The sequence below is a fragment of the Ischnura elegans genome, chromosome 9 (assembly GCF_921293095.1).
Source record: "Ischnura elegans chromosome 9, ioIscEleg1.1, whole genome shotgun sequence".
Taxonomy (NCBI): domain Eukaryota; kingdom Metazoa; phylum Arthropoda; class Insecta; order Odonata; family Coenagrionidae; genus Ischnura; species Ischnura elegans.
This window is the reverse complement of record NC_060254.1, coordinates 4,932,003-4,958,156: the sequence shown is the minus strand read 5'-3', so window position 1 is coordinate 4,958,156 and position 26,154 is coordinate 4,932,003. Positions and strand designations below refer to the sequence as shown.

At 39.1% G+C, this 26,154-nt stretch overlaps 2 protein-coding genes across 2 annotated transcripts in view; both read left to right on the top strand.

The window, feature by feature from the left end:
- Window positions 1-19,199, top strand: part of LOC124165867 — a 183,913-nt gene extending 164,714 nt beyond the window's left edge. The window contains exons 21-28 of the mRNA XM_046543402.1: window positions 4,578-4,583; window positions 4,920-5,006; window positions 7,240-7,404; window positions 9,221-9,403; window positions 14,226-14,438; window positions 16,327-16,446; window positions 16,526-16,666; window positions 17,298-19,199. Coding sequence (XP_046399358.1) covers window positions 4,578-4,583; window positions 4,920-5,006; window positions 7,240-7,404; window positions 9,221-9,403; window positions 14,226-14,438; window positions 16,327-16,446; window positions 16,526-16,666; window positions 17,298-17,369 — 987 coding nt within the window. The 3' untranslated portion in view covers window positions 17,370-19,199. The remainder of the gene's footprint in view (window positions 1-4,577; window positions 4,584-4,919; window positions 5,007-7,239; window positions 7,405-9,220; window positions 9,404-14,225; window positions 14,439-16,326; window positions 16,447-16,525; window positions 16,667-17,297) is intronic.
- A 6,475-nt stretch (window positions 19,200-25,674) lies between these two features.
- LOC124165406 (RISC-loading complex subunit tarbp2-like) overlaps window positions 25,675-26,154 on the top strand; it is a 40,303-nt gene continuing 39,823 nt past the window's right edge. Inside the window, exons 1-2 of the mRNA XM_046542802.1 lie at window positions 25,675-25,858; window positions 25,938-26,121. Coding sequence (XP_046398758.1) covers window positions 25,980-26,121 — 142 coding nt within the window. The 5' untranslated portion in view covers window positions 25,675-25,858; window positions 25,938-25,979. The remainder of the gene's footprint in view (window positions 25,859-25,937; window positions 26,122-26,154) is intronic.

Sequence of the window (26,154 nt, the reverse complement as noted above, 5' to 3'; positions counted from 1 at the left end):
TAATGGAATATCAGATAATTCTGTGAACTTTTATCTTCTGCCAAAACCTCAAAAAAATATATGAAGTTTGTTTGTGATTTCCTGATGCTAAAGCCCATGCCAATGCCTAGGACTCTGGTCGATATTTAGCCACGTTGGTTCAACTCTGTCATGCATCTAATTTCTCTCATCCAGTCTCCAGAGCTTGTAGGTTAATGGAAGTACAGGCTAGCACCCCATGGTAGTGGTATGTAAGTGCTAACGAGCAAAGTAGGGATTAGTTTGGGTAAGAAGGGATAGTTGCTAATATGTAGTCCCATTCATGAAAGAAATGATATTGGACCATAAATATGTATAAAGTGGGCCTGAGAGAGCAGGTAAGAGGAAATGGTCGAATGTTGAAGTACACCCAATACATATGTTTCCCACATCTGAAGGGTTAAGAATATTTAAGGTATTGGCTCATATGATATTGTACCTTGATAATGACATGGCAGTTTCAAAACCAAAGTAGGAAGTAGAGGGTTTGTGTGGTCTTACTTGCCAAGGGATATTATGTTATTTCCCTTGAATATGGCTCCTCTATTTTTAATCCCAGAAGTGTTTGAGTATCAGAAATGGGTGTTATCTTCACCTGCACAACATCTGCTGGGAAAAATTGATCCAACCGGCTGTATGGCTGCTTCCATTCCCCTCCATTGAAGCTGCTCTCACCCTCCACCTTTGGCAAATTGCCTCACATTTTCATTTATATAATATTTAATTTGCTAACATTCTAAAAGATGCACAATGATATTATTTCAAAGAAAATTTCAGAAGTTTACATTGTTGTTCGAATCCAGTGAATCAAAATACATTGTTGCTTAGTCGTTTCAATAAGGTAACAATGTATTTTTGATGAGATTTATGGGATCAAAAAACATATTAATATTACCACAGGAGTGTCTCAAAAGGCTTAAATATGTAGATTTCTATAAAATAAACATGGATAAATAAACATTGTAAATAATTTAAAGTTTATACATAATTGCATATATAATAAGTTGATAACTTAGGATTGGGAGGCAGAATGATGAGAGGTGAGTGGAATGGTCATTCATTTGATCATTGCACAATTTAAAATCAGGGTGGGAAAATTAACAATTTCAAACTGTTTGAAAGAATCCATTTTCGTCCCTTGTGATATATGTATGTACTGGTAAAACTTATGGATCAAAATTGAACCAGAGGCATTTGTCATTCAATGTCTTGCATTTCCAGAGGAGACATCATGATTGAAAAAACATTGTCTATATTCATCTGCAGAAGGACCTTTGCTGTCGTCATTATCCCCAGCTGTTCAAACCGTCGTCCTTCCCATAAAATGGGGCAGTTTTCCCGTGAAACAAAAAAATGGATTTTTCTGATCCTCCCTACATTCAGATCCACCTAGGCATGCCCTGATAGCTGTCGCAATGAGTGTGAGCTTTAAAATCAGGAAGAGAATTCAAAAACGAAGGAAAATCATTTGACTGACAAGTTCAACTTGGCATTTATTTGAGTCTTTTATTGTTTGGAGCCAAAAATTTTGAATAATGATAAATATTTGAATGTGCATACCTTATCATTAGGAAAAATATTACTATTACTTCATCATTTCAGTTGGGCCCAGAAATATCATAAGATTGTAAGATGATTTCGTCTGTGTCGCTCTCTGTTCATAATTGCTCAAGCAATCTAAGCCTTCCATGTAGCCCCTGAGTTTCTAGGGGCTCCCAGCCTAATTCAGGTATGAGGTTTGTAATGCTCTTTGTCCACACAAAGCAGTTTTTGGCAAATCCTGCAGCTTTCCTTTGTATTTTATTGAGTTCATGGATTACATCTTTCCACACTAGATCCCGTATGCTTGGTAGGTACTTGAGCTGTGGCCTGACGAGCGCATAGTACCACCTCTTTTCCACTTTTTCAACCGAATCAAACCTTCCCACAGTCTGCTTGATGAATTCTAGGGTGGTTCTTGGAGTCAGCCACTTTGCTAGCCCAGTGCCTCCACGAGGACTCATCCTGGGCCTTTCACGCTTTCAAATCATTGTCGTCATCACCTCCTTAAAATAGCTCTAAATAACTGGATAAGAAAACCATCCCTTGACAAATCCTCACCTCTGCAGAGCTCTTCCACTATTATTTCTCGTATCTGTGCACATCAATAGATTTGAAGTTATCGTAATTACCACATATTTGACTTCATCTGTCGCCTCCATTCTTACTGACCCCACCTATGACATAGAATTAGAATTAGAATTTTTTATTTGTCCACAGTGATACAATACACTAGGTACACACTAGGCAGGTATATAGGACACGTCAAAATATCAAATATTAGTTTTAAGTACAATATACACATCGAATATGCATGGGGATAGTTGGACGACCTCTGCAAAGAATGTGTATTGCTGTACATTTGCAGAGATTTAGTTCTTGTTTGTACTTTTGGCTCCATGCATAAACATTTTTTAGGTATAATGAGAGTATTTTAAAGTCCAGAGTGTTCAATGATTTCACAATAGATGAAAGTATCATCAGCAAATGAACATAATTTACTGTTAATTTGGGAGCATAGTTTTGAATTTGAACAAAAGGGATCATTACACTCTTGTTTGGGGCTTCAAATATCACTTTAAACTAGCCAGAGCTAATTCTTTTGAGAACTGCTTCTTGCCCGGTATTGCTCTTAAAGACGCGTATTGAATTTCCTATTTTTTTCATCTTCTTGCAACTATAAAGTATCTGCTATGAATGCACCCTTATTATTATTTTTGTATTAATATTATGGTGCACAAAGGTTAAGAAAAGACTTAGCTGTTTCACAAAATAAAATATATTTGCGACCGGTTTCGATACAGCGTATCATCATCTGGCCATTAATATTTTGGTATTGGTAGAAACTTTAAAATTTCACTTATTAAGTAAAGCGTCCAATTTGCAGCTACCTTTGGCTATCATAAGTAATTTGATATTGTAAACTGGTTTTTTATGAGTTAGACGTGTGATTTTGAATTAGATAACATACAAATTTGTACATCTTTTGGGCAGCCTGAAGGAAGCATAGTGTAGCAGTGCGTGAAGGTGATGCATAACTTAGTATGTACTTAGCATTGAAGGATTTCAAAGTCCAAAAATTCCTCAGTGGAAAAGGATTCCACTCAATATGAAGTTGACTTTCATAGTTTGAGTCCTAGTTGAAGCTATTCTGTGGTAGTTTTTCTCTCCTCAAAAGGTTGATTGGCATTGTGAAGTTAATTTTCTTGATAGAAGCTTTTGTGGATCATATCAGTTGTGGATGTTGTTTTTTGGGTGTACCCTACAAACTAAAGTGGTGTGTATTTTGTTTGATATTTTGTGCCCACGTCTGGTTCCTTTTTCTGGATGAGTCTGCATGAAACATCATGAACTATTATTCCCATTTTATATGCAGGGCATCCCCAAAAAAAACATCAGCTACTACTGAATTTAGGTTCCTCTGATGAATTGAAGGAAAAATGTTTATTGGGCTTCGCACTGGGTGATGCTTACGAATACATAGCATTGATATTTCAAATTCTACTCATACAATAGAGCTAACGGTAACTTGAGATGATGGACACTCCATGTTAAGAATTTTGTATTTACATATGTACAAATAATAATGTACCAGTTAATTTACTCGTGAATTTTTCAAGCGGGTTTAATTACTGCAAAGACATTATTAGGCCAGGTGATTTTGCGTATTGTTTAGATATCTTCAGGTCAAATAACAAAAAATGTCTCTAAGGAAAAATGATATTAAGAAAGGAATTAGGAATACATATAAGGAAAAGATAGTCTCTGACGTTTGCCATAGTTGAATGAATGACTCTTTGATGTGTTTTCATTGGGATGAGGTAGAAGGGCATTCATGAATGCTCACATGCATATGTTTAAGTGAGGAATTTTTCTCGGCTCTTCCTCTGCTCTGTTCTTTTTACTTCTGCCAATGATTCTGTGTCTGACTTGAAACGTTGGTGAAACTGAAAGGTGTGTTCCAGTGGAAGAAGTTAAAGGATCAAGTGCTGGGGAATGCATTATTAAATCCAGCATAATGCTTTCTGGTCTTATTTTTTTTGTCATCCACCGCTATACACCTACACATTTCAAACTCTCCGTGGAACAATTTATTGATGTAATTGCTCTTATTGAAGGACTTTTGTTGGTTAAATTATGTGTCTATGATGTTTTTGACTATACTTCAAGATACATAACACAGACCTCTTTTCCAGGACTCAACATGTATATTTTAATGAAGAAGTTTCATGAGTTTTTGCTGTGCCTAAATTACCAAACCTATGTCATAATAGTTTATTCCGGAGATTATGTTGAAAAGTATGACTTAAATAGAATAGCTAACATTTTATCTAGTGTCTGAAATATGTAAAGACTGTTGTGTTATGCCTGAAATTTGCTATTTACAATGGTGATGTAGTCCCTTTGCATTAATATTTATGCATTTTGCAATACTTCTACCTAATGTTTTTTTTTACGATTCCATACAGTTAATCAATTCATGACTATTTCTCTTCTTTCTGCTGCATTGGTTCATCTAGGCATTGGTAAGTTGTGAGAAATGTCGTAATAAATGCAGTCTTCTTCTCACCTCAGCATGAGCATGATCTTGGCACTTCATTCATTGTGGGGATATGTTGCACTACTGCAAATTGGGTGTGTAACCACTAGCATGCACCCTATTGCATATTAGATCAATGTTTTTGTGTTTTTTAGAAGTACGGGTTGAACGTTTGCTTATCCATCACATTTAGATGTTCTCTCCAAACTGTACACCTCTCTATCCCTGTTCTGCTCTCTGAGTCTGTGAATGCGTGTGAATTGAGTGTGGTTGTGGTGGCCGAGGTGGTGTTCAAATTCTCGTTCCTTTCTGTCTGTTGCAGGCTCCAGATGGTGAAAGCCAGCCAAGCACAGAAGTGGACTTATTCATATCAACTGAGAAAATCATGGTTCTCAACACTGACCTTAAAGTGAGTGTGCCAATTTGACATTTTCTCATTTATCTTGTGGGGACCTTCAGGGTTCACACGTGCAGTCGGGGAAGTCACGGAAACAGGAATTGGGACTGCTTGTTGTGCAAATCTCGGGGAAAATAGGCCTTGATCAGGGAAGATTCAGGAGGTAACAGCAATAAGATGACAATGGAGAATGAACTTGTGGAATATTTGTGCGTTTGAGTGGTGAGTTGGGTGTTTTGTTGCCTCACTGGCCGATAGCACCTACTTGGCTCTACTTGACTGAATCACTGCTGCGTGCTTCTACTACTACAGCTTGACTTTATTCAGAATGTACCTCCTTGCATTTGTCCACAAATCCCTAAACACGACTTTTTAGCCATTAATTTCAACCAAGGAAATGGACTGGTAAAGTCGGACGTCAGGATAGCTGGTTGCTATGGAGAAAGCCGTATTTTTTTCCAAACATTTGAATTACTGCAGTTACTACCTTGAGGAATTTTTAAACATTGAATTTCTTATTTCTGTGGTATCTTAAAGCCATTTCATCACTACTGAAAGTTGACATAAGTGCCATCATCTCACAGAAATTTTATTCTGAGCCCAGTGTTAATGGTCGACATATAAAGCTTTCATAAATAAAATATTTTTACAAACATGGCAGGTGACAGTGGCATATGTGAGGCACTTCCACAGTCTAATGATTGTCCGTATTTGCCGAAGTTGACATGGTAAATGAAAATAGGGGCTGCATGTGTAAGTATTGTGCCTTTAAGCATACTAATATGGTACACTTAGCAATTTATTTGAATGGTGCAAAGTCAACTAACTCACTAGTGTTCCCAAGAAAAAATGTGAAATCTGTACAAAATGTGTACCGTGAATATCATGCCTCTTTCATGTCTTCAAATACAAGGATTATGTTCTGAATAATAGATTATGAGTAAATGCACAGAGTATATTTACTTTTATCCTAATTGCTGTCTAAAAACTGGACGTGATGAACTGGATATCTAATAATACCATTTCAAAATGCAAAGTAATTTTCTGTGAGATAGGAAAAATTACTTAACTTTCACTCAATGCTTTGACTTGACTTGTGGTTTATTTAACCAGGCCCAGATGAGGCCACAATCTGGCCCCCTCATCCCCTGGGCCTACTCCACTCATACTGATTCCGACCAAATGAGTTTGTGTGGTGAATTTAGTGATAGGTTAACAATGGACAATCACAACTGTGCTTGTAATTGAATAGGGGCAACATGACTGGATACGTTTGACAGACCTAGAAACCCCCTATTGTGGAGTGGTTATCATTTGGTTAAGGTGGGATTCGAACCTGGATCTCCTGGTTGCTGGTCAGGTGTGCTTCCAGTGGCATCAATCTTCTTACTAGGGGTATTTCAGACTGGGCTACTGAACTAGGTTTTGTTCGGATCTAGGCCGGAGTCCCCTTAAAAATTTGTTATGATTGGGGAGGAAAAGTTGTGTCAGGCTTGTTGATTTTCCCTGGAGTGTCGAGTTTTAGGGTTGTAATGTTGATCACATGACTGTTCCAAAATGCCTTTTAAAAAAATTTAAAACCCACTATTTATGAAATTTCCCGGGGCAAGACCTCCCAGCAAGGGCCCCCCGAATATTATTTTATAAGTTGGCACCCCTGCAGCCAGTTGGACTGGTGTGGAAAGAGAAAGTGGGCTGACTCGATCCATTGTCTTTACAAAAATAATTGGTTTAAATACTCTGCACTTGAGTGCATGACTGCTCACGAAGTCACTTGTTTTGTGCAGTAAATTGCAATGTATGTACATGTAAAGGCTCCTTTCAATGAAGTCTCAAAGTTGAAGATCCTCTTCCTCCTTTATCCATATCTCTGGACTATCCTCCTTTATCATATATCTATCTTTTGTCAGCATCCCAGTTGGCTTTTCCAGGTCCACTGAACTCAAATGGAACCCAGATTACTCAAACAAGTTACATACACTATGGGGGGAAAATAGTATTCCAACAAAGTTTACAATCTGACTGCAAGATGGTCGGTTTCCTTTTTGATGGTGTTTTATTTTATAACTGTGATTTGCACTCAGGTGACTTGAATATTTTGTGGTGCTATTGCTAATTGCATGATGGCTGTTGTTTTGTCTAAATTCTTCAAACGTCCATTCAAAAATTCCAGTGTCTCTTCTACCCCTTTATGCTAATCTCTCTCCATATGTTTTTTCAACAATCGTTTTTCTGTCTTTTCCAGGAAATCATGATGGATCATGCATTACGTACAATTTCCTACATAGCTGATATAGGAGACTTGGTGGTCCTGATGGCGAGAAGACGATATGTGCCCCAAGAGGTGGAGGAGGCCCCCAAGATAAACAGGACTCCAAAGATGATATGCCACGTTTTTGAGAGTGAAGAAGTAAGCCCATCTTCCTTCATATTTAGTCATCTCTCTTCTTACTGCAAAGTCCTGGCTATTGTCTGCTTTCGTAAAATTAAAGAGTGGGGCATTGTTGAAATGGTCTTGAGAAACCTGCAAGAGTCGGTAAATTCTTCAGCACCTACTGCGTGGAAATTTGCTCATTTCTCAACCATACTTTAATGCTTCATTTTTAAAATGCCATTGTTTAAATTACAAAGTTTTGAGTGACTTAAACTTGGATGTGCAAACGATTTACCGCATATGAGCAGTGTCTTACATTTGCTGGAAGGGCATGTTAGCGATCACCATATTTCTTGTGTTACTTTTCATATGTTTCACATTAGTATACTGTAAATTTAAAATCAAAGAGTAATTTCACCAGTTATTAAGAATTTCTGTTTGCCATAATTTTCCCGTAAAATTCCTCATAATTGATGAATGAAAAGGAGTGTGAGAAAGTAGGCTCTTCTGTTGACAACTGTCATTCCCACGAGAAAATTACCTGCTGCGATCCTTAAATGTACTGGTGGTTCACAAATGCTCTTGTCTTTCTTTTTTTGGAATACGAACCCAAAGGCCTTTAAGGAGAAGTCATGGAATGTAAAACATTCAGATTTTGTGACAAGCAGGTGACTCAAATGCACAATTTTTACTTTGGACTGTATGTGTTTCCTGCAGTGTAATTAAGCATCATAGTCTGTGTAAGTGTAGATTATTGCTGAAAAACAAACCAACTCTGTATTCCATATCACATACTTGAATATGTATGTAAAAATTTATCCATAATTCTCAAAAATTGTGGAAACTATCATTCATAATCGTAAACTTTAAACTTTTAAGGATGCTCTAGGACTCCTGCTCTGTGGAAAACCAGTGGAAAGGCACAGAAATATCTGGGAATTTTATTTTTGCTGTAATTATCACTTTGACTGCAATTTTCTGTGGTGTCAATCAATATAAAACAGCAGAAGTAGCAATGTGCCTTTTTAAGCAACTCACTTGGTCAAATGGCCCCCTTGTGACGTTGCATTTTGTATTCCTGTGATCACCATGAGTTCCACATTAAGTTGACTGTATGGCCTCTTATGAAGATTCGTTTCCTCTATTATTTGCCATAAGCCACTCGAAGCGTTGTTGGAACAAATAACCTTGTTCCTTAGCATGTAATTTAAATAGCAGTGAAGATCTCTCAGGTTTTGAACCAGGTAAGGTCCTCCATTTCTCCTTCTAACGTTTTGACAAGCAACTCGCCTATTGTCTTCAGGGATTCAGAAGTCTAATGTTCATTGGATTGCTGAATCCCTGAAGATGTTGGGTGACTTGCTTGTCAAAACATTGGAAGGAGAAATGGAGGACCTCACCCGGTTCAAAACCTGAGAGATCTTCACTGCTATTGTTCACCAGACATTGCACGTCATTTAAATCTTAAACAGTGCCTTGAAGAAGGCGATGCGATCTTCTCTTAAATCTTTTTAATTTGTACAACTATGCTTTTTTTCTTCTCCAAATGTGCAAGTTTTAAATACTCATTAGGTAACAATATCAAAAAAAGTATGCCAAATTTATCTTACAATGAATGAGAAAAAAAAATCAATATTCCTGGCAAAATCGAAATTATGTCAGAAATAGCTGGAAATCTTAATTGAAATCTTCAAATGGTCATATATTGGATACCCTGATGTGTACTCTACCAGGTGGTGTATATGTACGTATTGTGTGGTACTACGTACTTGGCATTATCAGGTTAAGTTGCACGATTTGATAGTTGAAATGGTTATCATAATTTCTGCCATGTTTGTTTCTTTCATTTCAGGCACAATTTATTGCACAATCAATAGGTCAGGCTTTCCAAGTAGCATATATGGAATTTCTGAAGGCTAATGGAATAGAAGATCACAGTTTTGTGAAAGAAATGGATTACCAGGAAGTTCTAAATTCTCAGGAAATATTTGGCGATGAATTGCAAATGTTTGCCAAGAAAGAAATGCAAAAAGAGGTAAGGTACATTTCCTCTTGATTTAGCTGTGCGACGTAAGCATTTCCACTTGTCGTTTATCGCTCTGTTGAGTGTGAGGCGCATGTGCGGAGTTCCCGCCCCTATCTGTCACTCGCCTTCCCCACCACTCATCAGATGTCTCTCACTCACAGTGGCCACAATCTCTCCTCACTTTTCCTTTCATTCCTTTATTGATTGTGAACATTGAAGAGCCCTGTATCTTCCCATTCGTTGCCTACTTCTCAAGACATTCATGGTGAAAATTCTACTGCCTTAACTAGGGATGGTCGGATCGGATACCTCGGATCCAAATATGCACAGATATTGCCCTTCATCAGATACATCCGATCCAAAGTCGCGGAAGACATCGGATCTGGATCCGAAATTTCAAATAATAGCTTCAGAGAATGCAACGCATAAGATAACAATGCATAAGGGCAATGCATAAAGAGTTCCGATTCTATCTTCAAATGCACCGTCGCATGTGATTCTTGTCCTATTCATAAACTGTTTTGTATGAAAGCTCTCGCAGAGGTTACGTAGGAGAATTTCAGGGGTGAAAAATGAAAAAGGCAAAATACGACTGGCACATAGCGTGACTCTTCCTCTAGAGATTGAACAATCATCGGGGGAATCCCAGCATCAGGAATTTGAAAATGCATTTGGATCTGAAAATATCCAATCCGAAACATCTCTGAAAATCAAGGATCCGATCCGAATCCGGATCCGAAAAAAATCCTGTATCTGTCCATCCCTAGCCTTAACCTTTTTGCAGATGAGTTGATGATATGAGGCTCATGCCGAGTGGGTCACGGCTTTTCCTCTGCTGCTTGCTCATCGGCCTCATTGTTGTTTACACTCTTAAGAGCAAATCCCTCCCTCGTTGAAAAGTCCTCCTCCATAACAAGTAAATGTACTCAATTGACATCACTAAGTCGTGGAAATTGGACGGCAGCTTTTGCATGGGTTTATTTTAAACTTATGACAGAATGCTTGAATGAGGAAAATTTGTTTTTTGTCGCAACTTGTATTTCCCTTCCTCCATCTTATGAATTCTTTTAATTAGGGATGGGTCGGTTTGTTTCTTCACTTCTTGCTTCTGCTGGTTTTTGAAGGTCAGAAACAGGACCACAACTGGTACCAAAGAGAACCGCTCGAGAAAGAAATTGTTGGAAAAACCTGCTTAAACCCTGTTCACTTGTCAAAAGTGAAGGACTTGCAAAAAATCATGAAATTACATAGTTTTTGGAACTGGGACTGGAACCATTGCCTTAAAGAAGCAGCACCAATAACATGTACGGTGGAAGCCTGGTTTAGCGAGTGATAGTCTTTGTACAGCCAAATGGCCTATGTTTTACATGTAAAATAATTCAAAAAAGTTCCTTTCACAGTGTACGCTCGGTATTACAACAGATATTTCTTGGGGGCGATGCACCGCTAAGCAAGCATTAGCTATTATGTTTTGCATTATCTGTTTATTAAACTAAAAATACTAGATGTATGTCAGATCTACAACAGCTAAAGCCAGTTACGTCCAAGCATTTATGTATGTGATTTACAGCCTTGAGTATGCTCCGCTTGCTCCCATTTCAAGTTCTTTTTTTTTGTTATGCCCAGTTATCAGTGGGAGGGGAATGTGAGGAAGATGACAGTGGGAGAGGGAGTTAGTTCCCCCCATCCTCTTTGGCTGGCTTCGTTGCTAATAGGCTACGTCTTAAGCGTGGGAACTTATATTATAGTGAAACCCCCTCCATCTTTTCCCGTGTTAGGTATGGAAGTTGAAAGCTCAACGTTGTCGTAATTAGATCAGTGCCCTTACAATGACTTTTGACTTATGGAAAGCTAGAGCAACGTTACTCGTTGCTGCATGCTATCCGACAATGTATATTTCGGGGTTTCATTTTGCATAGGAATGTAGTTCGATCAAGACATCTTCAGCTATTGTGATGTAGGAAAATCAGAATTATTACCTAGATGGTAAAATAACAGTCATCCTTAGGTTACCGATCGATGACTCAGCACCACCGAGTAATCAACTGTAAAAAAATTTGTAAAAGCAGAATTATTGTGCTGATAGCAGAAATCCTCTGCTTAGCAACCAATCATATCATTGCATTATCAATCAATATCTTCATTATCTTTTCTTCATACTCTCCAAAATTCTGTATGATTCAAAGTTTCACATCATATAAGAAAAAGTATGATGCACTTCCGCACAATCCCTTAAATTTGTTGAAACGATTGGTTTAACTTAGATGCGGGTTACCTTCAAGGGCTATGTACTATGCAAGCACAATTAAAAAGTGCTATTTCCTTCACCATATCCTTTGAATCTCTTGGCAGTAATTCAAAGCTCCTAAGTACAGACTCCTAAGTCAAAAATAATATTCTGCTCTGAATTTTATGGCACAGCATATGCTTCTTCGCTAATCCTCCGGTCCCTTGTGGTGCTTTTATCTAAGGTATGTAAACCGTTCAGGGTTATTTGTTTTTAGAGGAACTGAAGATTTTGTTCTGCTATCGCTCACCAAAAACCTCTCAGACTACAGTCCGGCCGGCGATAGATGTCTGATGATAGCCCACAAGGAGGGGTGGAGAACCCTGCGCAAGCATTGTTTGCAGCCAATCACATGCATACGAAGCAAAAAAACAAGCCTGAAAAACCAAAACAAGGGATTGTTCCTTTGGGTCCTTCAAGGCCGTCGTCTCTTCTGGCTCCTTTCTTCACGGAAGCATTTTGTTTACATATGTAACGTGGGCGTTTCCCTTTCTTACCTGGCAACCTTACCCCCTACCCCAAACTAGCCCCTTCTGCCTGTCGTAGGACAATTCTCGGCGGACGGACTGTATAGAGGCGTGATCTCAATGCACATAATCCTTTGAGCACGATCCAAGGCAGAGGGCTGACAGGGCCTCAGCATTCAGCTGAAGAGAGCGATTGAAAACCACCGTATTTAATTTGCCATACCGCTTTACTGTAGCTGTATTTCAGTGAACTTTCGGCCAATTTTCCCAACTGACTGATGTACTGGTTAAACATTCGAAACTCAATAAAACTAATATTGTTGGCATGATGTATTCGCAAAATTATCCAAAAACTTCCACCGCATAGTAGACATATTTATCCTAACTAGTTATGCTGTTTTAACAGCTTTCTTCGGCCATCAAAAAATATAAGAACGGGAATAAAATCACTGAAAATGGCGAAATCAATATTTTATAAAATTGAAAATGCCCCATTTCCTTCTTTATACATGTTGATACTCAACTAGATTGTGCATGATAATGGCTCTTTACCTGTTTAACTTCATTCAATACCACGTCAACAAAAGAAAACTGTAAATACAAAAAATAATGAGACTTGGGTGGGTTTATTCAGCACCTTCAGAGATGACGAGTACTCCGTTTTGCAAGTAATTTCAGAGGGATTATGAGCACTCGTTAAACCAGGCTTCTACTGTGTTGTGATGGGGGGAGGGAGGGGGTTGGTTGGTTTGTTTTCTGGGGTGGGGATGGTGAGTGTGGGACAATGGCAGGCGGCGGGTGAGGAGAGATCGGGGAACCTGGACAGGGAAAGAGAGGGGAAGGGGGCGTTATTATGTGGGGAGGCTTGCTGCAATGATTGGCGTACATGAAAAAACGAGAGCTTACGAAAAAGATTCTGAGTTTGATAGCATATTTATTGCAGAAAAACAGGGCAAAATACACATAAAACACATGAAATAGTTCAATATCTTTCTCTGCTTCGAACATCAAATTGGCCAGTGATAATAACCAAAATGATTACATCGACAAAACAATGACAACTTAATAAGAAGAATACAAGAAGCTTCCCTTCCAATTAGTCTTTGTCCTGGTTTCTCACCCCAGACCTGAGCACACAAAAATGAATTTACGAAAGAAAACATTAACCTTAAGCACAATTATGTATAGAAGAGCACTTGGGTGACGTTATTCGGGATTGGGTTCTACTTATCGAGTTTTCCTGCTCTCGTTCACAGCTGAGGGATGACCGCCTTGGGTGGCTCCTTTTCGGGGGTTTTCTGCGCCCTCTGCACACCGTGGGCTGAGAGAATGACAAGGGTTGACCTTCTTATTGGTGATGGAAATCTACCATTCATTCTCCTCTTTCCTTTTTCTGCCCGTTTCCTCCTTTCCAGTCCAAACTGCTACGTCTCCAGGCCCTCTCTCTCTCTCTCTCTCCCTCTCTCCCTCTCCCTCTCTCTCTCTCCCTCTCTCTCTCTCTCTCTCTCTCTCCTCAGACTACTTATATTTAATGGGGCACTAGCCCCGACAAAACGGCAGAGCCTACGGCAGCGTAACGAAGCCAGGGTTGGTGTATCTCCATGAGCTGGTGGCTCCTGAGGTTTTATTCCCCAAAGAGGGTTGGCTTTCTGGGGGTGGGGAGGAATTGGGCACAGACTGGGTTGGCTGCTGCTCGTTCAATGTCCTCTGGACGCCCTCAAACCAAAATCCTCAAAGCATGAGGCATTTGTGTTAGCCTATGAAAGCCGCTTCCCTGACACCCTGAATGAGTGGCAGTCACATGCGTTTGGTCGGGGGTCGCTCTACTATCAAAATTGGATTGAATCAGTCAGAGAGTGAAAATTGGGTTTAAATTCTGCATATAAGTCGTAATGAAGTATGACTCTCTTCAGAAATTGATGCTGTAGTAATTGAGAAATGAAGAATTTGAGAGTACTAGAGAATTGCCTCTTGAGCAACGCATAATTCTTTCATTTCTGCCTGATCTTGTCATTTCTGTGTGGGCGTGTGTGTGTGGGGATGCCTTCTGATTGGACGCACTTATGTTTGTGTGCAGGTGGTCGTTCCCAAGGCCAAGGGGGAAATCCTTGGCGTGGTGATTGTGGAGTCTGGTTGGGGCAGCATGCTGCCCACCGTAGTGATAGCAAACCTGGCGCCAGCTGGAGCGGCGGCACGCTGTGGCCAGCTGAACATTGGGGACCAAATAATCGCCATCAATGGCGTTAGTTTAGTCGGGCTCCCACTCTCAACCTGTCAGAATTACATAAAGGTATTTGTACTTTGTGCCTATAATTGCATGCTGTAAATTGCTCTCTCTAGCTAATTGTGTGTTGGGGTCATTCCACGTCAGCTCTATGTAACACAAGTCAGCATGCGATGAGAAAGTGACAAAATTCGGGAGAAACGTGCGTGAGGAAAATTTGAATGCTGTCAAATAACATGAAAGCTTTTAAAAATGATTTTTAATCAGTTAAAATATGAAAATGTGTTTGAAAATTTAAGTAGCATTTGCTTTGACCACATGTATCCAGAAGAAACTTTAATAATTACTTTGTTTATAGCAGGCAATTAAAAATGCAACGCTGTTATAAATTGTTGTAAAACTCAGTGAATGTGTATTTTTTCATTACTTGTAACGGTCACTAAATGTACGAAATTTGCAAGGAATCAAAAAGGTTGGCTTGAGTGGTGTGTACTCACGTGGAATGACCCGTCGGAGATAGTGCTTGCCTTCAATTTGCAGTGTTTCCTTATCCACCAATAGTGCTTGCGATCATTCTTCATGCTAAGCACAGCGATGGCCAAGTTCTAACAACAGGTATCTCAAATTCGGCCGCTTTGGGACAGGTATCTTAAACATAGTGTAATAAAATTAAAACAATAAAATACAAGCAAAAAAAAAACTCTTTGTTTGAAAATGAATGCTTCTTTTTCAGGTTAATGAACTTTTGGGTTTTAGTTGCAGTGTACGAGTAAAAAAATTAATAGTTCTTTGCTCTCCTGAGAAAATGCTATTTTTGAGATACGTGTTGTTAGAACTTAGCCATCGACATGTATTAAATGACATCATATTCACGTTGAATTTCATCACTATCTCTAAATACATATGTCTTGTTAACTTGCCAATTTTTCAATAGCATTCTCTCTGAAGCTGATATGCATACTGAGCTCATTTACTTGAGTATTGCATCTTGGTTACTAATCAATCAGTTGTAATGAATTAAACTGAAAATGATACAAGGTTTAATTCTACCTTTCTTCAATACCATCAGCAAGTCATGTTTTTTATCCAGCTTAATGTGAGTATAGATATGGTTTTTGTTGCTCTAAAAACAGTCTTCCCAATTTGAATGCTATTTACTCAAGAACGTATCGATGCATGGATATGAGAGTCCAAATAATGGAAGAATGGACTCGTGTATCCCAGAACAGAGCTTTCTTATTATTGAACTTGCACGGAAAATTGTTGTCAAAGAAAGCTCCCCTATTTTTAGTGGAACTCTAAAAGCAATATCTGCACCAGTTATCTGCATAGTTGATAAAATTGGAGTCATAATCACAAGGTATCAATAGCGTTTTTAGTAATGGCTTTTGTTTGTTCATTTAATTTTTGAACCGAGGGACCGGGGCTATTACCTTGGTGAGGGAAAATGAGAAACTGTTAGCTTGGTGCCAAGTCAATTCTTGCTATCATCTGGCAATTCCTGCTATCATTCGTCACCCGCATTTAAAGTGTCTGCCGAGATTCCTGTCCCTCTTATTCTCTACCCTAGCTCTCAGCAGACCTCTAAAGAAAGGATAACTGAAAATCAAAATAGGAAAAAGTAACAATGCTTTGTAATGTTAATTCATTTTTGTTAATAGTATGCATGTATAGTGCAGGCGGTGCATTTAATTTTCCAGGAAGCCTTTAAAAATTATTTATTATTATGAAAATCTAGACATTTTCAAGGGAATTAATTGGCAAAAATGATTCAGGATTTAAGATTTGTATGTCGCAGATGCATCTCATGAAAAAAAAGAAAGGATCAGCTTTGGTTTCAATAAAAGGCTGAATTTAATGCCTTGAGCACAGAAATACGTGCATATTGGGTGTATATTTTGATGAGAAATGCTGTACCATCTCGTCTCTCAAGTGTGTCCTCTTTCTTTTTCAGAATACAAAAAATCAAACAGTGGTGAAGTTGACGGTGGTTCCGTGCGCTCCAGTAGTGGAGGTGAAGATTAAGCGGCCAGACACCAAATATCAGCTGGGTTTCAGCGTCCAGAATGGAGTGGTAGGATTTGTTTCCCTTTGCAATAACCACACCCTTTCAAGGTGTATCGAGTGCGTGACGACTAATTTCTCTTTTGCAGATATGTAGTTTGTTGCGTGGGGGAATTGCGGAGAGAGGTGGTGTGCGTGTTGGACATAGAATCATAGAAATCAACAACCAGAGCGTCGTGGCTGTCCCTCATGAAAAAATTGTGAATCTTTTGGCGACGTCTGTTGGGGAGGTGAGTGTTGGTTGTCTTTCTCTGATACTAACACCGTTTGTTGTGGTCGCTTTGCTTTTCCCCACGAATGGCCCTCTCTCAAACATTGCCCTCGCTCACTCCAAGCAATCCTCCTGTAACTATTCAACCAGAGAACCAGTGGAAACTCTTAATTGCCCATCTTACTAAGCGAGAGAAAACAAATGAAGGAGGTGGAAACATCATTTGCCTCGGTGCATTCAAATTAATTAAAGTAGGTAATGAATGAAAAATTAAAAACTGCTGAAAACTGCTGTGCGCTCTGTGTTGAAATTGAGGCGAGTAGTTCGTAACTGCTTTGATGTCTTTTTTCCCGAGTTAACTTCTTCATTCCATAATTGTATCCATGTTATGTATTTTTTGTTCCAAGATGTTGTCTTCTATGATTCATGGATTCAGTAAACATAACATCAATGACAATCACTTGAAACAAATGACTACGATAGTAACATGTTCCAAAAATTTCACCATGTTCTGTGCTAATGTGTTCTAAAATGTATTGAGGTATGAGTCTCCCCAGCTATCCATATAAATGTGCTCTGGTAGTCTTAAGGATTGTCTTTTGCATTTGACAATATGAAAGGTATTATTGATTATTTCTTTTGTGTTGCAGATTCATATGAAAACGATGCCCACGTCTATGTTCAGACTGTTGACGGGTCAGGAAACGCCCGTGTACATCTAGAGGAGGAAGCATGAGGGGACCTGTGGGTGTTGTCAAAACACGTACTGTGCAGTGAAAGTGCAGTTGCTCTCCTCCTCCTCGAAGAAGCTCTGTTTCAGTGGTCTGTGATGATTTTGTGCGAGAGCCAAGGTGAACACATATTCCCCAACATTCCTTGCTGGGAGGGAACGTGTGTGTTGGGGCAAGGGTGTCCCCTGACGCAACGCAATCATTGTGTGGTGCAAGTGCCTCTCAAAGCCATTAGTCGACTGAGGGTGAAGTGTAGAAAATTCCATTAGAGAAAAAGTGGGTGGACACGCTTTGATTTCAGTGCAGCATGAAATAATAATTGTGTACATACTTAGAGGTGGGTGGGCACTGATCTTATATCCTTTGGAAGGGGCCAGACTGCGTCCCCTCCCCACGGCTACCAATCAGGAGAAACAAAAAATGTTGGAGTAAAGTATTTTCTAGTCATTGAGATGAAGGAAGAAGAAATTCTTTGGGGAGTTTTTGACATTACATATTGATGATATAAGATGCAGTGGAATTTGGGGAGAAATGCTTGAAAAGTTGTCTGGTGGTGTACACTACAAAAGCCAATGCATGTGACATTTTAACAATATGGCATCCCTGAGAAGAATATATAAATATATCTTTTAAGAAATGAAAAGCATTGTTATTGTTTGTGGCTATAAAACTCACTACAGGGATAAATGCTGAGCTGGTATGATAATTTTGAATGCATAGCTTCCTCAAGCTACTAATATTTATGAAGTCATTTTACTCGGCATTCATTAATGGTGCTTTGGAAGTTTTACAATTTCAAATGTGAATGTGATTAGAATGAAAGGTAATTTATGGATAAAATCACAATTCAGTTTTCACGTTTAATATTTTATTTTTGTAAGCCTCATTCCCTTTGTGTTGAATTTGATGTTTCTATGAAGCCATTGAAGAAAGCACACCTGCAATGTGTGAATTAAATCAACCATTGCTTTCTTTGTAACGTGAATGTTACCTGTCTTGACAGTTCATTGCATGATCTCTAGGGTTTGGTGGTCAATATGAAAGGATTGTATTAAACAGAGATAATTGTCCTTGTGCCTGATAAAACTAATGATTGACGTATGTGATTTGCTTTTGGTTAATGATTTTTGTCTTCAAATTGTTTTTTAATGAGGAGACTTGGAAAACATTGCCGATTAACTGAACCCAGTATACTCCAGATCACACCCTATTTAGTATGCATTCACAATTAGAAATGATTTTCATGCAGCCTGACTGTTGTTTTCCTGACGTGCATATAATGTTCTACATGAATTGATATGTGTTCATAATGAATTTATTTAGATACAATCTGGTATGAATTGTGAGGACAATATGTGTATCTTTTATAAAGGTATGCTGTTGAAGAGTTGCTACAATACTTAGACTTAAAAATATTCCATTGAAAAGCAAGGGGGTAAAATGCCATGATGTGACTAGGAAATCACTCGACCGAGAAGGTTTAAAAGTTATGATTTTTTCCACTTTCTCTTGAATTATTCATCCAAGTTAATGTCTGCTGAGCCTGCAGTTAGTTTTCATTCACAAGGAGTCTTTTGGGATATTTTGAGTTTATTGCTGTATCCTCTCACTGAAAATAGGAACAAGCTTTATACTTTGTATCTACAATTTTTTAAAATTATATTTTATGGCGTTTGTTCATGTGCTGCAGTGTGCATGGTGCTTTTCTCTGGTCACTGGGTCTGGTATATCCTCGACTGTAATTGTACCTTAAGTTGTGCCATTGACATATTTGATTATAAGAATATATGAATGATGCAAAATAAACATCCATTAATTGCTTGTCATGCCCACTTATTTATGATATTGGCTGATTCGCTGATGTTTTTGTAACTTATCACTGGACATTTTAAGGTGAAGGTTTGAAAATATCTGTGACGTGTGTATAAATATCCTGTGTTTCAATCGCGTGGGAAGACCACGTATTTTTTTTGTAGATTCTATGAGTATTTTCTCTTTGCTTATTCTGCCCTAAGTGATCTGTGGGCAACGGCCGCATCACGCATGAGAAACAAAGTGAAGCGGTTTTGGACATGAACAAAGGTTGAATAGGTGACCGTACACATATATGTACATGTTAGGAATGCATAGCTTCTTCAAGCTGCTAATATTTGTGAAGTCATTTCACTGGGAATGCGTTTATGCTTTGGAAGCTTTAAAATTTCAAATGTCCTTAGGCTATGCTTAGGACATATAGGGGGTTATCTGAATGTGTTCAGTAAAACGTACATGCAATGCATTTGTTTGGACTCGAGAAACCATGACTTTGGTGTGGGGGGTTTTGTCGTATGAAGGTGATGTGCGGGTTGCATCATCACAGAGAAGTCCATGTGCTTCATGATGCAAGTTGAGTTAATTTCTCCATCTTTGCTTTGCTCAGCTTGAAAACTATGAAGATGATAAACAACGTCTATTACTCACCATCAAATACCATGGCTATCACCGTGTGATTTTCAATCTGCGTCTTTCTCATTGAAATTATTCTTTATCTCCTCCATTCTGCTCTACACCTCATTGCTTAATTTAGTTACTGTCTCAAATTAAAGGAAAGCCAAAAATCGATGCCTGTGGATTACATATTTTTAAAGTATGTACTCCATAATTTTCCTGTGTGTCTCGTCGATATTATTCTTGAAGTAATTTAAGTCGATATTGATTGGCAGTTTTGTGCAGCAATTTTGCTTGAAAGAGCACATATTGCCCTCTGGACGTACAAAATAACACGCATTGTCAGAATTCATTGAAATACCAGTAAATATGCGTGTTCATGACCTGTATGCATGCATTATATACCTATAAACGACGATGGAGGTGAGGTGGGGTGAGTTAGTTACCAATGAGTAAAAACATTGCAGTCGGCAATGCAATGAAAATCACAGAAGATGATGATGCCTTCGTAGAAGATGAAGACGATCAGTATAATGGAGGCACACCCATTCTTGTGTATTGTGCAAAATGCAGTACCAACGTTGAGTACGCCTAGTATTATTGGAATCCATGCCTAGTCGCTGTTCATCCAGTAATTAGTGATAGGGTGGTTTCCTATTCTTTTTTATTGCCTAAATCGAAAGGTTACTATCCCTGGAGTACGTATTTCACGCTTTTAGATTTTTAAATGACGATATCTGTTTTTCGCGATTAAATGAAAAGTGAAAATTTTCAAGCGTGCGAAGACTAAGTATGAATGCTGGGAAAAGCCCGTGTGACATCAGTCTGATTCCCGCTGGTGGCGTGTGGGGCGAGGATATGTGTGCTGCTGTGATGCAGGCTGCTAGCAGGTAGCAGAGTACCCAGCTAGCAGGTAGCACTTGGCTTAAATAAGGATAAGTAATACCTTATCAAACAAAGAAAACTTTCCGACCTTAACCAGTTTTAATAGGTGATTATTAAGACATTTCCCTGAGCTCTGTGCCTCATGCATGCATTGGTAATCACAGACAATGTAAAACTCCTATCTACTCGTGTAGATACTAGGCCACTGTGACGTCACGTGGAGTGGATTGGCATGGGCGCCAATCTGGCCTTTTTCAAATGAGGTTAAAAATGACCATTGACATTCGTCTAAACTGGGATTTCTAAAACCAAATAATTCCAAAGTCAGGTTTGCCTTTTATCAGTCCTTTGCACAATATCTTTCATTTTTTAAATTGCGCCACATATATACTCATCATCATCACTGGTCAATAATCCTAGGATCGGTTTGACGCAGCTCTCCACTCAGTTCTCCTATCAGCTAATCTTTTCACACCTACGTATTTCTTCTCTTTCACATCTCTCTTTACTTGTTCCATATATTTTGTTCGAGGTCTTCCTTTTCCATTCTTGCCTTCCACTTGTCCCTCGACAATTGTCTTCATCAGGCCATCATGTCTCAAGATGTGGCCTATAAGGTTGTTCCGTCTCCTTTTAAAGGTTTTCATGAGGCTTCTCTTCTCTCCTACCCTTCTTAGGACTTCCTCGTTACTAACTCGGTCGATCCATTTGATCTTCATCATTCTTCTGTAGCACCACATTTCAAGAGCATCTACCCTTGATTTCTCCGCTGCGGTCATTGTCCATGCCTCACTTCCGTATAGGAGCATACTCCAGATGTACTATGCATTACATTGGAATAATGAGTCACAAAATTACAATCACATGATTTAATACATCTAATATTCCTTGAAGAAGGTGATGATTTCTTTTAGAAATTGGGGGGTCATAGGAGAGAGGAGAAGATGGGGTGGCATCATTTAATTGCATTTAGCCATATTTTCATCTCTATCAAGAGCCACTATGGTTGGCCCTTAATCTGCTGAAATTATGATAATGTCATTTCTGTCAAAATGTTTTATAGTGCTAGAAATTCATTGCGAGTGAGGTTTTAGGAGGCTGGAGTGAGGGACTGGGGGAAATTATGACCAATGAGCCAAGTGAAAAATAGTTTAACGAATAATATTTCTAAAGGATGGTTAGTGTGGACTCTGGTAGGGATTGGGGGACACACTTTGCCAGCGGCAGGGTTGGGCAGAATACAGGCATTTGAAATTCAAAATACCTCTGACTTAGGTATTTGAGAAACAAACTACAAAATTGTATCTTTAATACCTTTCAATATACAAAATTCATTTACGGTGCTTACATATTTACTTTCTGCTGAGTTGAGAAAGGGAATAAGTAGCCTTACCGTTAGATGGAAAAAATGATCATGTGATTCAGGGTTGGTTGCAAGAAATACTGCATTGAGGTAAATTTTGGATGGGCTGTGTACATCTCTAAATTCTCTGCCCTACTTGGCTACCTATATCTGCTCCTTGATGACTCTGAGGTAGCACCTTAGCTCCGAGGACAAAGTCCTTTGATGGCGGAGTTCATTTGTTCAGTTACTCATAAAGTAATCCCTGAAGCATGATGTTGTGGAGCTACTTCAAAACTGTTTTACAAATGAATTTTTTATATTTTTGAATGGGAAAATAATAAAAATCTGTATTTGAAATACAAAATACACAAATAAATCAGGTCATGTATTTGAAGTGGTTGAAAAGGATGACACACTCTTAGACCTTTGTTGTGACTGATGACCGGTAAATAAAAAGATATGAGCATGATGCGCCCGCTCCCAGCAGGCTTCCCCCGCTCTTTTCAATGCGGGTCACAGAGGGATAGGCACGTTTCTAATTTTAAAATGTAGAAAAAAAGGCAGGGTCTTATGTACAAATTTAATTGGAATGTTCATGTACAAATTGAGGTCAGAAGACCTCTTTAAACACAACATTGGAAGTAATTGCACTATCCTCTGTTAATACTTGTTTAGCGTTTTCCTTAATATTTACAAAAATATTTTGAAAAGATCTTACCCTAGAGAATGCTACATGAAGTTGGCCATGAGAGAATACAGGGTCAGGCAGGAATAAGCCAGCTCTTTGCTAAATCTGACCCTGACCCTTGTTAATAGTCATCGTATAGGAAACCTTAATGGGAAATTGTCTGCGAGTCAAATTAAAAGGCATGGTGGGATCCGACGGCATTAACTGTATTCTTGGGATGAGGACAATCTTGCCGGAATCGATTTTTTTTTCAATTTTAAAAACCAATTTTAGGAAACAATAGCAATATTTAGGAAGTAAGATATGCCGTCGCATGTTCTCTGATAAATTCTGTGCATTTTGGTACCTCATTAGTAGAATTTGGTTGCCTATGAGTTGAGAAAAAGGTATCTATACAGTAGAAATAATATAGAGGATAGCTCTCACATCGATCACTATTCTAATACTAATGAGTTTCTTAGGAAGATCAACAACACAACAATACTTATCTCCATGTAAACAGGACCGGATTTACAGTAAGGCAAAATAGGCACGTGCCTAGGGGGCATCGCAGTCCAAGGGCGGCAAGGCTTTAAGGGCGGCAGTTCATTTAGTTACAGCAGTACGTAATGTTTTCATTTTTGAAATTACTCTTCTTTTTTGTTGTATGAATAGACATTATATTTAGAAAAGGTATGCATTAAGTGTTTTAGTTGCACAGGGATGCCGACTTACAAAAAGTATTGGGGGGACCCAAACCGGGGATCCGGCTCCGGAAAATGTTATAAGTAGTGGGTTTTAAGTTTTCTTAAGCATTTTGGAAGAGTCATATGATCAACATTAGAACCCTGATAACTCAAATCTCGACATCTTGACACTCCGGGGAAAATCGACAAGCCTAACACATTTTTTCCTCACACCCATAACGAATTTTTGAGGAGGCTCGGCCCCCCTCAGGCCCCATGGAGTCGGCGCCACTGTAGTTGCATAAAAGTTTAACTGTTTCATGTAGAATTAACTCCAAGCTGTTTTTCTTTAATTGAGTCATCTATGTTTTCCCTGTGTAAAAATTCAAGCATAAATTTATGCTGTCAGCCATATATCTGTTTATTCCTTTTTTCCAAACCTTACCTCATGTGAGTGACTATGCCTTATCATAAAAATCAGGGAGGGGGGGGGGGGCTCTAGTAATTACTCCTTAAGGAGCTCAATGGAGAGGTGCCTATAGCATGTATAACTTTGGGTAAATCCGGCCCTGCATTTTACATGATATAGACATGAAAGCATCCATAACATAAACTTTAACATAAACATTTAATCATATTAGTCTCCCCCGCTTATTTGAAGACAACATACGGTTCCTGGCAGGGTGCGGGAGGAGGCTACTGGCTGAAGGAGACAGGGCTGGTCGAACCACTTATGGAGGAGAAGGTGCCAGCAGTGATCGGCGACAATTGACAATCAGGTGGCACCCCTGCAGCTCCTGCTGAGGATGGCACACCCATTGTGTGCTGTGGAAACATAGGTGAGAATGTGACTTGTTTCTTCGGAACCAATGTGGCAATCAGCTGATTGATGTGACATTTTATGATTCGACCGTTAAAGGCACGCCTAATCACCCAGCCACAAATGGACTCGCGGAACACAGCATCTAGATGCTGAAGAAGAGATGTAAGGCTGCTACTGATGATCCCACTCCACTGACCACCAAGTTACGGGACATTACCGTATATGTCTGAATATAGTCCCCCCTTTTTTTCCAAAAATGCCCATGGTAAAAGTAAAGGGGGGGGCTATATTCAAACATATTTTTTTAACTTTTCCCGAAACTGAAGCCTCAAAATGAGGGGAGTGGAGGAGAGTGGACAGGCAAAGATGTATGCAGGAAATCATCACAGTTGGCAGTTTGGTACCAGCTTGAAGGAGCTCGGCAATTGCCATTACATCGTCAAGTTGGATCGTTGAGCCACAACAACCTACTGGAAGGTTCTAAGGAATATTCTAGGGCATACTTGTCATCAGGGTCATGAAAGCGGTTTTGCAGTTGTTAATGTGTGCACATGTTAAATTAAGTAGATTTTGGTGATCGTCTGCGGCATCATTTTGTTTAGAAGTCTATAATATGCTGGCATTATCTGATCCCCTTGTTTGGCACTAAAAGGAAGATAAGCTGGATGAGTCAGGTGTGGTTCTGACTCAGGAGAAGTGCTGCTGGACACTCATCTACTTGTTCTTAAGACTTTAGGACCTTGATAAATGGCAGATGAGCTACTCCGCATGAGGGGAAGATCGAGGCTGGTGCAAAATGAGGCCTGGGATGATGGAAAGGAATAAGAGTGGTCCACACATCAGAATTACTGGGTGCGAAGGATCACATTCTTAGGAGAGGGATGTAACTACATGAATGAGTGCAGGTACCATAAGGTGTGGCTGATTTTCTTGAATTTTCACTCTTTATCTCTTGAAATACACTCTAGGGACGAATAGGATGTTCTAAAAAACATTGAGGAGGTCTTTTTGCTTACCACATCGCATCCCTTATATCCTTTTAGAAGAATCAGACTTAATGAAGAAATCAAAGGAACGTCTTCCTTGATCATCTTGTTCCTAAAGAAATCTCTTCTCTCGCTTACGGGACGCAATAATTTCCTCTCAATCAATGGGCTGAAGGGAATGCTTAACAGCTATTCTGAAAAGTACCAAAACTTTCATAACTACAGCTTGAGATTCAAGCTCACCAAATTTTATTTGACTACATAAAGGAGACTGAAAATTTTCAAATGAAATTCGTGGTGAGATGCGAAATACATCCAAACGCGTTTTAAAATATATCATAAGCACGCTTGGAAAAAAGTTTGAATTACCCGCTGAAGTCAGTCACCACAGGGAGCGGTGAGGGTGGGAGGTAAACGCATTTGTTTGCTCGTTTACTGGTTTACTGTAGTTTACTGATCCGTCACGACGAGGTTGGCGCAATCTTTGTTGGCGCACGAAAGTGAAGATAATTTCACAAACTCTGCGATAACTTCCTTCTGTAGTATATTTTTCTTGTATTTGCGTGTTCAATTTGATTTTCGATGGTATCGGTATCGGGGTATCGGGGCTGGTGGATAACCGTGGGTCGTGGCAAGTGTATTGTGCTGAATAATTTAAGAGGTATGTAATAAGTCATCTCACGTGTTTATGGTTGTAGTGAATTGGTTAACTCTCATGCCCTTTATTTTGTGTGTATTAGGTAGAAACACTCCCTTAGAATTGGGGCGTAAACCGGTACATCATGGCCACGGCCAAAACGCCGATGTCAACTTTGAATGAGTATATGCTGAGAAAGGGATTTACTCCTCAGTATGAGCTCATTACGGATAGTGCTGGACACGATACTTTCTTTCAGTACGTCGTGACAGCAGGAAATGTCCGAGGTATGGGCGATAATCCATTGCTTATGAAGTACT